The sequence below is a fragment of the Canis lupus genome, chromosome 12 (assembly GCF_011100685.1).
Source record: "Canis lupus familiaris isolate Mischka breed German Shepherd chromosome 12, alternate assembly UU_Cfam_GSD_1.0, whole genome shotgun sequence".
Classification (NCBI taxonomy): domain Eukaryota; kingdom Metazoa; phylum Chordata; class Mammalia; order Carnivora; family Canidae; genus Canis; species Canis lupus.
This window is the reverse complement of record NC_049233.1, coordinates 874,679-885,180: the sequence shown is the minus strand read 5'-3', so window position 1 is coordinate 885,180 and position 10,502 is coordinate 874,679. Positions and strand designations below refer to the sequence as shown.

At 42.2% G+C, this 10,502-nt stretch overlaps 1 protein-coding gene across 1 annotated transcript; it reads right to left on the bottom strand.

Moving 5' to 3' along the window:
• Positions 1–970: 970 nt before the first annotated feature.
• MUC21 (mucin 21, cell surface associated) lies at positions 971–4,754 on the bottom strand. Its single transcript, XM_038553310.1, has 4 exons — positions 4,680–4,754; positions 4,467–4,587; positions 1,954–3,047; positions 971–1,377 (listed from the first exon to the last, which is right to left on the bottom strand). The coding sequence occupies exons 2-4, from the start codon at positions 4,528–4,530 to the stop codon at positions 1,189–1,191; spliced, it is 1,347 nt and encodes a 448-aa protein (XP_038409238.1). The 5' UTR covers positions 4,531–4,587; positions 4,680–4,754; the 3' UTR covers positions 971–1,188.
• Positions 4,755–10,502: the final 5,748 nt, after the last annotated feature.

Sequence of the window (10,502 nt, the reverse complement as noted above, 5' to 3'; positions counted from 1 at the left end):
CATGGCTTCATTGATTAGGATCAACTGGTATGCTCACACTGGAGAAACCCAGTAAATATTGGCTGAAGGCAGGCGCTTAACTGCTAAACCACCCAGGTGTTCCGTAAACCTAGTAAATATTGGAAGGCAGAGCAGTTTCCACAGCTACAAGTCAGGGTGAATCCCCCAACAAACTACTAATTCTATCTGAGGGTTCTGTCCCAGATGGGATTTCTCTTGTTGCCTTGTGGATTTAGAGCAACTCAGCCTTCCAAAATAGCTCCTCTCTGTCCTCCAAGACCTATAGGAACAGGGAGGCTTCTCCCCTGCACCCATGAAAGAGATATGTTCAGCCCTTCTGGAAGGGGACTCATGAGAATCATAGGCTTTATCACAGGTGCCTCTGCTATGAGCCTCTTGAAAGATTAGACCTTGTCCAGAAGGGTTAAAGCCAGAAAGTTTTTCCCTTGGTTCCCTTGGTTTTTCCCTGCTTCACTGTGAGAGAGAAAAGTGTCAACTTGCACCTTTATTTTGACAAGTAGACCAGGTATAGAGCAAATGTAAATGCCCAAGAAACTATGATTTTGAGTGAACATGCCCTGCTCCACAGCACATGTAATTGCACTTGTCCACCTCATCATGCTCTGGGTTCTCTCTCTCTCTCTTTTTTTTTTTTTTTTTTTTTGCTCTGGGTTCTCTATGTGCCATGACGTAACCTCTGTGTACCATAGGCCTAATCAGTGAGCTCAGAGAATCCTGGCACCTGCCTTCCTTCTCATCTCTCCCAATTCAATTCTCCTGTCAATTTGGAGAGTCTCAGAAACACACTGGTCCTGCTTGGGACAAGAAGGATTAGAGAAAGGGGACAGGCAAAAATGACATTTTACTGTGAAGGTTTTGAATGCCAAGCGGGTTCTGGCATGGAGATTCTCTCATACAACTGGGAAAATCAACTCGGCGCTATAGACATCCACTCATGTGCACACACAGATTCTGTTACATATTTTGGATGTGTTTATTTTTTAGCTAAATGACCAATAGAGTCTCCTCTTTCCAAAGTCTGGTAAAAGCAAGAGCTAGGGAGTGTCTTCGCCAAGGCTGTCAGAGACCCAAACAAAGCTGAGAGGGGACTTCTGGGGATAAATGAAAGGACTCTGGTCTCTGGTCTCCCAGGTCATCTTCCACCTTGGAGAAAGGGGCACTCTAACTTCAGGGCCTATTGTATCCCCTACTCATCTCCATGGCTATTGAGGATACTGGTCTCCTCCAGAACCAGTTAGGGCTCCAACTAGGCCTGTGGTGGACTCCGTGATTCCCTCCAGGACTTGAGCCAAGGTTGGGGCCATGAGGGCAGTAGACAGCTGTGTCAAAGACGTTTCTCAGGGATAGGGAATTTCTCTAGAAAAAGAAGGGTGAATCATTTCAGAACTGTATCCCCTTATCCAAGCCTTAACCATGGACTCCTTCTGGAATCTTCCCCCCCTTCATATCATTTCCTTCACCTAGTACTCCTTCCTCTAGACTTTATTCTTTCTTTTGGCCTTCTCTTCCCACAACTCAATAGTTCCCTCTGCACATTGATTGGCTCTTCCAGTTCTTTTTTTTTAAAAGATTTATTTATTTATTTGTTTGTTTGTTTGTTTATTTATTTATTTATGATAGACATAGAGAGAGAGAGAGGCAGAGACACAGGAGGAGGGAGAAGCAGGCTCCACACTGGGAGCCCCACGCGGGACTCCATCCCGGGACTCCAGGATCGCGCCCCGGGCCAAAGGCAGACGCTAAACCTCTGAGCCACCCAGGGATCCCCGGCTCTTCCAGTTCTAACTTGCTACCTCTTTTTAGTAACACTCTCCTGATCTTTCTTTCCTTCCAACCCACCCCCCAACTTGGTGGCCCTACAATTCACATCCCATTTCCTTATGTTTCTACTACTCCTTCCCCCAGACACTTTCCTACATATTAGGCACTCACCACACAGAAGAAGAGCCCAGCAAAGAATCCCACAGCCACTACAACTGAGACCAAAGTAATGAGGAATATTTCCCATGGTTTCAGGGACCCACTGGGTGTCTCTTCATTCACTGGAGTAGTAGCACTTGTGCCAATCTTATCGGAAGTTGTGTGTGTTCCAGTTGGAGAAAATGTGCCAGAGGCTCCTGTGGTTGCACCTGATGCAATGTTGGCAGCTGTGCTGGTCCCACTGGAAGTCACATTAGATCCAATGTCAGAGGGTACACTGGTCCCTCTGGAGGTCACACTGGATCCAGTGTTGGCAACTGTCCAGGCCCCACTGGAGGTCATGTTGAATCCAGTGTTGGAGGCTGTACTGGTCTCACTGGAGGTCACACTAGATCCAGTGTTGGAAGCTACGCTGGTCCTGCTAGAGGTCACACTGGATCCAGGGTTGGCAGCTGTGCTGGTCCCATTGGAGGTTGTACTAGACCCACTATTGGCAGGCATGCTGGTCCCACCAGAAGTCATACTGGGTCTAGTGCTGGAAGCTATACTGGTCTCACCTGAGGCTTCATTGGATCTAGTGATCACAGGTGTGCTACTCCCTCTGGAAGTTATGCTGGATCGAGTACTGGTGGTTGTGCTGGACTCACTGGAGGTCACGCTGGCTCCAGTTTTGGCAGCTGTACCAGTCTTGTCAGAGGTTGTGCTAGATCCAGTGTTAACAGGTGTGTCACTGTAGATTGTACTAGATTCAGTATTGGAGGTTGTGCTGAACACACTGGAGATCACACTGGATTCAATGTTGGAGGCTGTACTGGTACCACCAGATGTTGTGCTGGAACTAGGATTGGCAGCTATGCCAATCCCTCCAGAGGTTGTGCTGGATCCAGTGCTGAAGGCTGTACTGGTTCCATTAGAGGTCACACTAGACGCAGTGTTGGAGGCTATACTTGTTCTACCAGAGGTTGTGCTGAATCCAATGTTGACACCTGTGCTGCTTCCTCCAGAGATTGTGCTGGATTTAGTGTTGGAGATTGTACTGGTCCCATTAGAGGTTATTCTGGTTTCAGTATTGCCTGGTGTGCTAAACTCAGTGGATGTTGCACCTGCTGATAATCGTAAATGACGATAAACACATATTGAGTGTAAATACTTTCTGTTAAATGCCTGGTTAAATTCATTACATTGATAATTCACTATAGCCCTATGAACTAGACACCATTATTATCAACAGCTAAGATGAAGAAATTGAAGCTTAGAAATGTTAACATTTGCCCATGTTTATACAGATAGTAAGTAGTAGAGCAGGAATTTGTACTTAGGGCATTGGATCTGCACTTTCAGCTACCATGCTAAATTGCCCTCCCCACCCAGCCTCAACCAGGGTTACATAACTTAGTTCCACTGGTGGTAAACTTATTCCATATTCCACTGTACAAGATCCAATACAAATTAGTATTATAAAGGAATTGTAGAAGCCCTGTGAAACTAGCACATATTGATTAATTCATTCTTAAAGTAGTATTGCTCCCTTCTGAGAAAATATTTTTCAGTGTTCTTAAGAAAACATCTATATCATAATTGTCTGAATAGCCTGTTAATAATAAAGACTCATAGGCAAACCACTCTAGATTAAATGAGATGTAGCCTTTCAACAAGGGACTGGGTGAGGAGATATATATATATATATATATATATATATATATATATATATATATATATATATATATATATCAATTCCCAGGGGCTCCTGATCTCTATGGCGAAGGCTGAAGAAGCACAAGACATATACAGCTTAAAAATTTATGATCTCCCAGGATTAAGGGCTGCAAAGTATAGAAAATCTTTTCAACTTTCTTGGAGACTCAGAGTTAAAGTTGTTTCTTTTTTTTTTTTTTTTTGTCCCTCACAACACTGGAGGTTGTCCCTCAACCTCCCCCAGATAACCAAAATTAATTAGTGGCTCATTTTACCACTAACTGGAACATGGGTGCCTATCACTTCATTCCACACATGTGAATTTTCTCCTCAGGCTTAATTGAACTAACATTGGATTAGAGTTTGGGCTCTATTTTGGGAAGGCCCCCTGTATCAGCAACATGCTATAAATTGGGGTTAAGATCCGAATCTTGAGTAAAACTAGAAAAAAACTGAGATGACCAAGAGTAAGAATGATACCACAGTCAACTCTTCATGTTCTTAGTAGTTGAAACCCCAGTGAACCACACAGGTTATTACCATTTTATAGATGCAGAAACTTAGGACAAAGAAATTAAATAATTCATCCAAAGTATACAGGTAACAACAATGAAGCCATCATCCATGCACAGGCAATCTGAGACTAGAGTCTATAGTTTTAACCACTTGTTCGGTCTCCTGAGTGATACCTAATTAGATTGAAGTGATTGGGGTAAAATGATGATCCCCATTCTATGGAAGAGAACCAGAGCTAGTCCTAGAAGTGGTCAGCATCTCCCAAAGCACCTCAAAGTTTCTCAGATTACCCATTTTTAAAGGAAATCACTCACCAGTTTCTAAAAGTAGGAGATGCAGTAGTAACCAACACTTAAGGAGAATGTTTCCTTTCTGCATCTTGATCTGTCTCGTTGTTGGAAAATAGGATGCCTGAGTCCCAGCTGTGGCCAAGATCTAGAAGGCAAAGAACAGGATTCTTAAGAAAGGAGAGTTCAAGGTGAAGAGATGAAGGCTGGAGCTTCCAAGAGCTTGGGTCTCCTAAGTACTTGTTCTTGGGAAGAACTTTGAACTTGAGTAGAAGACTGGATGCCTGGGTTCCTTAAGCTTCCTCCATGCAATGTTCTTGCCTCTTTCTTTATTATAGAAGAGCTGCAAGGACCTTTATAGCTTCATATGGGTTGGGGAGGAGTTGGGAAGTTGATTTGTTCTTCTGCCAGCTGTGAGCAGTTAAAAAAACAATACCGAGATTGAGAAGGAATAGACTAGGGGTCAAGAGGAAGGTGAGAAAGGAGAATGACATGATCACACTAGGCAGGGCACTGGGCTGGCTGGGTCAGAGCAGGAAGTAGAATGGTATGAGGAGATCAAATTCGCCAGAGTAGAAGGGATCCACCTTCTAAGGTAGGGATGGGGCCAGAAACCTGTTCTACTGAAAGACCTTGTTTCCTGGTCAAGAAGTTCTGTGTGCCCTAATGAAGTGAGCTAAGGGGTGGTACCCTACATCTCTGAAAGAAATGGAAATATGAGACTCAGAATAATAACCAGGGGTCTGGGTTATAGGCAGAAGACAGAGCATTGCAGGGTATGCAGTAGACACTCAACAACACATATTGAATAAACAGGAGGAAAGAGATCCAGGGGTTGATGAAGGCATCTTTGGGGTCTCTGGGGCATGAGGGCTGAGGGCATGGGGAGTGCTGAATGTACGGAACAAGCCATCTGTCAGGCTCATAGCAGATGAAGGGGTGGTATAGGGTCCGCTTCTCATCCTCTGTCAAAGAAGTTCCCCTCTTGTTTGTTTTCAGAGGTAACTGCAGGATCTTTTCTGCCCTGGAATCCTTCAGATATTCTTTCTCATCAACCTAATGAAGCATCTCTCAGTAGGGTATACCACAGATAACATATTAGGAGATTTCAAGTCTTTCGGGGGAGGGAGATACATAGTCTGAGTCCTCCAGAAATTTCATGTTGATCTGGACACAGATGTAGCAGCAAAGGACACACAGTCAGCTAAATGAGTATAATTGAACAGACTTAAATGAGCAGAGGGTTTTGGGAGTTCATGTGGAAAGCATCTTGTGGCCTGGACCAGGGGGGTGGATAGATGGGAGTTTCAGTGCACAGTCTGTGTGACCAAAGTCAGCTGACTTCATTACTGTTAATGAGAAGCTCTGTGGAAGAAGCAACATTTCAGATAGCTTATTTGTAGGTGAACAAGTATTTTCAACATGCAAGACCTGTTTGAAAGGAGCAGGAGGTGGTCAGAGACATGAAGAACTTTGAATGAGTGAGTCTGAGAGTCAGGAGGGGACAGAGTGTACTAGAAAAGACTGATGCAGATCTGCCTCATAGCTGTGAGGCTGAAGCACTTCTTGAGGCTGAAGTGTGAGGAACCATTTAATGACTGGCTGGGGTTGAGACTCCTAGCAATCCCATTTTATGGTTGAGAGTCTATAGCTGTCTAAGAAATCCTTTTTTTTCTCTCTCCCTCTCTCTTCTAGAATTATTTGGAAGCAGAGGTTCTGAATTCAAGTCCAGATTCCACCTTTTAGACATAACCCTAAAATTTTTTGCATGCATACTTATCAGATTCTATATGTAATTAGTATCTTTATCTCCTTCAAAACAATATAAGAATCCTGGAACTTTAATTATTACTACCCAGTTCCCAACTCATATTCTAATGTCATCAAGTGTTTTAATTCTGTCTTGGTTTTTAACTTCATGAGAGATTATTGTTATCTGCTTACACACCGTAAGCCAGAACATAGCCATACGGCTACAGTAAGCTGAGAGACTGGAGAATACGGTGAGTAGCAGAGTGGGTATGTGCTTGACTAAAACTTGAGATTATGAGCTTTCCTTCCCAATCCCAGTAGAATGGCTCCCCCAAAGAAGAGTGGCAAGAAGAAGGGCCATTCTGCCATCAACGAGGTAGTGACCAGAGAATACACCAACGCTCACAAGCGCATCTGTGGAGTGGGTTTCAAGAAGCATGCCCCTCGGGCATTCAAAGAGATCTGGAAATTTGCCATGAAGGGGATGTGAACTCTAGATGTGCACATTGACACCAGGCTCAACAAAGTTGTCTGAGCCAAAGGAATAAGGAATGTTCCATACTGTATCCATAGTCCAGAAAATGTAACGAGGATGAAGATTCACCAAACAAGCTCTACACACTGGTTACCTATGTACGTATCACCACTTTAAAAAATCTACAGACAGTTAATGTAGATGAGAAAATCACTGATTGTCAGAAAAAAAGGTATAAAACCACAAAACATAAATAAAAATACAACAAGAATATGATTGTTCAAGATGGAGCATAGATATTAGTGGACAGTCATAATGCTATGACACACATTTAAACCTACTTGCTTTCTATTCTGTATTTAATTATTCCAATACCTGATCCTGCTATTCTGTGTTTTGTTTCTTGCTGGCTTTCACTGATGCTTTATGACTGAGATGGTTTTACTAGAGAGTTACGACTGAGTTTATTTTTCTTGGAAAAATCTGTAGAAGTACTTTGAAGCCTAAGATGGAGGCATGATCTTCCACAGAGAATTTGCATGTTTTGGCCAAGCATATGGATGCATTACCATTTGACAATTCTCACAAATTAAGCGATAGGCTTGAGGTCTTTTGAATAACCCATGATTTGGAACTGCAAACCATGCAAAGTTATTTCTCAAATTATTACAAGCTATTTCTCAAGAGATCTCTCCTCCCTTCCCGTACACCAAGTTTAGAGACAGGTAATTTTGCTTATATTTCCTTAGAGGAAGAGTGGATTTATTTTAGCTTACACTCTCCCTGAAGGTTTCAGATTTATGCAAGAGTGCCCACCCAGGCTGGTCTGACTGAGGCTGTGGTAATACTAACTACTTCACTGGGTTTGGGAGATGTTGGCTTCAGTTACTCCCCTTACCTCCTTGGGTTCCTACTTTAACTTAGTCTTTAATTCTAGCATTTCTTACTTTTCCTGCCAATTCACGGATTTGTTTAAGGAGATATTTTAGCCCACCATTTAAAGTTTTTCGGGGTATTTTAAGTCAATGCACCTAGAGCATTTCAGAGTTAGAAATTTAAGTTCTCACTGGACGGTTTTGAAAGAAAAAAATGATAATGTATTTAAAAGCACTAGCATGGTGTTTGGCACATAATAAACATGTAATTATAAAGGGCAAAGGAAAAACAAAAAGAAAAACATATATATGTAGTAGCCAGTGTATTTTAAGATTTCAATTTGTAGCACATTCCTGTGGTTTTCTCATTGTCACATGGCACTTGGAAAGAGACAAAGAAGTAGGGAAGAAGAATCTTCCCAAAGATGAAGGAGATCTAGAAAACAATGAATGGTTCTAAAATAGCTTCCTGTCCACCTAGTTTGTATGATTTGATGCTACAAACCTAGACAGATATTAACTACACTTACTGTGGTGATTGTTTCCCAATGTATACAGATATTGAATCCTTATGTTGTACACTTGAAATTACTATCATATTATATGTCAATTTTACTTCAAGGAAGGCAGGGAGGCAGGAAGGCAGGAAGGCAGGAAGGCAGGAAGGCAGGAAGGCAGGAAGGCAGGAAGGCAGGAAGGCAGGAAGGAAGGAAGGAAGGAAGGAAGGAAGGAAGGAAGGAACAAACATCAGATCAGTGAAGATCAGGCTACCAGCCTGCGCTTGCAGAATGCCTGCTGTGTATCTCTCACCAAACAACTCCATAGTGGGGATCCAAGCCATATTAGGCTAATTATATCAAATTAGAGGGTGACTTCCCACTGCTTTTGGAATCTGTCTTTTCAAACAGCCACAAAAATTTCCATAGCTGGAGTCAGTAACACAAGAACAACACATGAGTTTTGCCAAGATAATCCTTGATGTGAACCCATCTTTCTTTTTTTTTTTTTTTTTAGAATTTTTTTTTTTTATGATAGTCACACACAGAGAGAGAGAGAGAGAGAGAGGCAGAGACACAGGCAGAGGGAGAAGCAGGCTCCATGCACCAGGGGCCCGACGTGGGATTCGATCCCGGGTCTCCAGGATCACGCCCTGGGCCAAAGGCAGGCGCTAAATCACTGCGCCACCCCGGGATCCCTGAACCCATCTTTCAATGAAGAAGTCCGTGGTGTGAAAATCTTGTTTTCAGCATCTAATATGATAGTTATTATGTCTTTTTTTTTCCTCTCTTGAAAGCCTTAGAAATTAACTCATTCATATTTTTAAACTTCTGTGTTGTTTCTGTCCTCTTAGGCTGCTGATTTATTAAGCAGACTATGAAAGGATTGCCATTTTCCTCTATTTAAGAAGTATTGCTTTCTATTAACGTTTTTTAAATCTTTGCTTCATTACAAAATGATTCAATAAATTTGCCTTCCTCTGACTTAAAAGGAAAATAAAACCAAATGAAGAATGTCATGCAATTACAAATTCTCAGAGATTTTTTTTCACCCCCCTCTGTTCAGTGTTAAGTTTCAAGATAGACATTTTCTCAGTCTCCATGCGCATGACGGGCAATATAGTTTTATTCTAGTTTAACCATACACTGAGGCTTTAACCCTTAATGCCTCAGCTTTATTTAGGGTTGCCTATTAGACTCCACTCCCTGTTCAAGTCCTGGACTTTGTCTCCTGTAACCTAACTGCTAAGAAGCTATGAGAAAATAAGCTTATGTTAACCAGATTTGGCAGGTGCCCTCAATACAAATCCTGGTTCAGAGCTTCTTTGAGTCTTTGTCAGTCTCTTCCTTCTCTCAGTTGCTGATCTAAATACTACCTACTATCTACCTAGCTAATTGATACAGTTACAAAGATTTGTTTTTTGGCAATTTTTGTTGCTTTTGTTAAGAGGAGTGGTTAACGTAACCACTCACTTACTCACTATATTGCCAGAAAAGTGAAAGTTTTCAAAAGATTATTTTAAGATTACCAATTTTACAATCATACATGATAGTGCATTGAAAGTCCCTTAGTACAATGCTTAGCACATACTAATCACTCAATAACAAAGGAAAAAAGAGAAAGGAATGTCCACATGGATAAACAAATAAGCAAGTGATCTGGCTACCACAAATATTACGAGGTATTTTTTTCAGCTGTAATAATTCTTTTATTTTTCTTATTGGTCACGGGACATCCTGAGGAAACAAAAGAGTAGAAATCCAAAACCAAAGGCACATACACTATCACTTGCACATCAGAAGAAACCATTCTGAGATTGTGGCTTCCTAAGAGGTTCTCAACTATGGTTAAGCTCAGGGAATATTTTTACTTGAGCTCACATCTAAACCTGATAAATCTGCAAGTCTCCTGTAGAATCTCCCCGCCCCGCCCCACCCCCCCACCCCCCCACCCCCCCCCCACCCCCGGCTGGCCTGTTAGTCAAACTCTTAGTGATCTTTTCTCTATTTTCTTGGCTTGAGCATGACTATCTTTAAGGCCAATCCCCTGAAATCCTTTTGGAAGTTCATCCTGATCCATTTTATGGTCACTGCCTTCTCCTCCATGATTCCCTTCTTCCCCAATATTTTCTTTTCTAGAATATCTTCCATTGTTCAGTCTTTGTCTATACTCTCCTTATCCTCCATGACTTCCTTGACAACCTCCTCTTTGATCCATTTCATGGCTCTTGTTATGGCTTCTTCCATGTCCATGACTCCCCTCATGATTCATGACATAACCACTCTTATGGCTGTGGCTCAATTCACAGTCCATACCATGGCCCGCTTCATGTCCAAAGATGTGCTCCTCCATGAACCAGTTTATTTTCCAGACCGTTGAACATCCCAGAGCCCAGTGCTGAGTCCGGGTCTGGACCAAGGTCAATTCTGTGGTCATGGAGGTTACAAATGCCTCTATTTATCA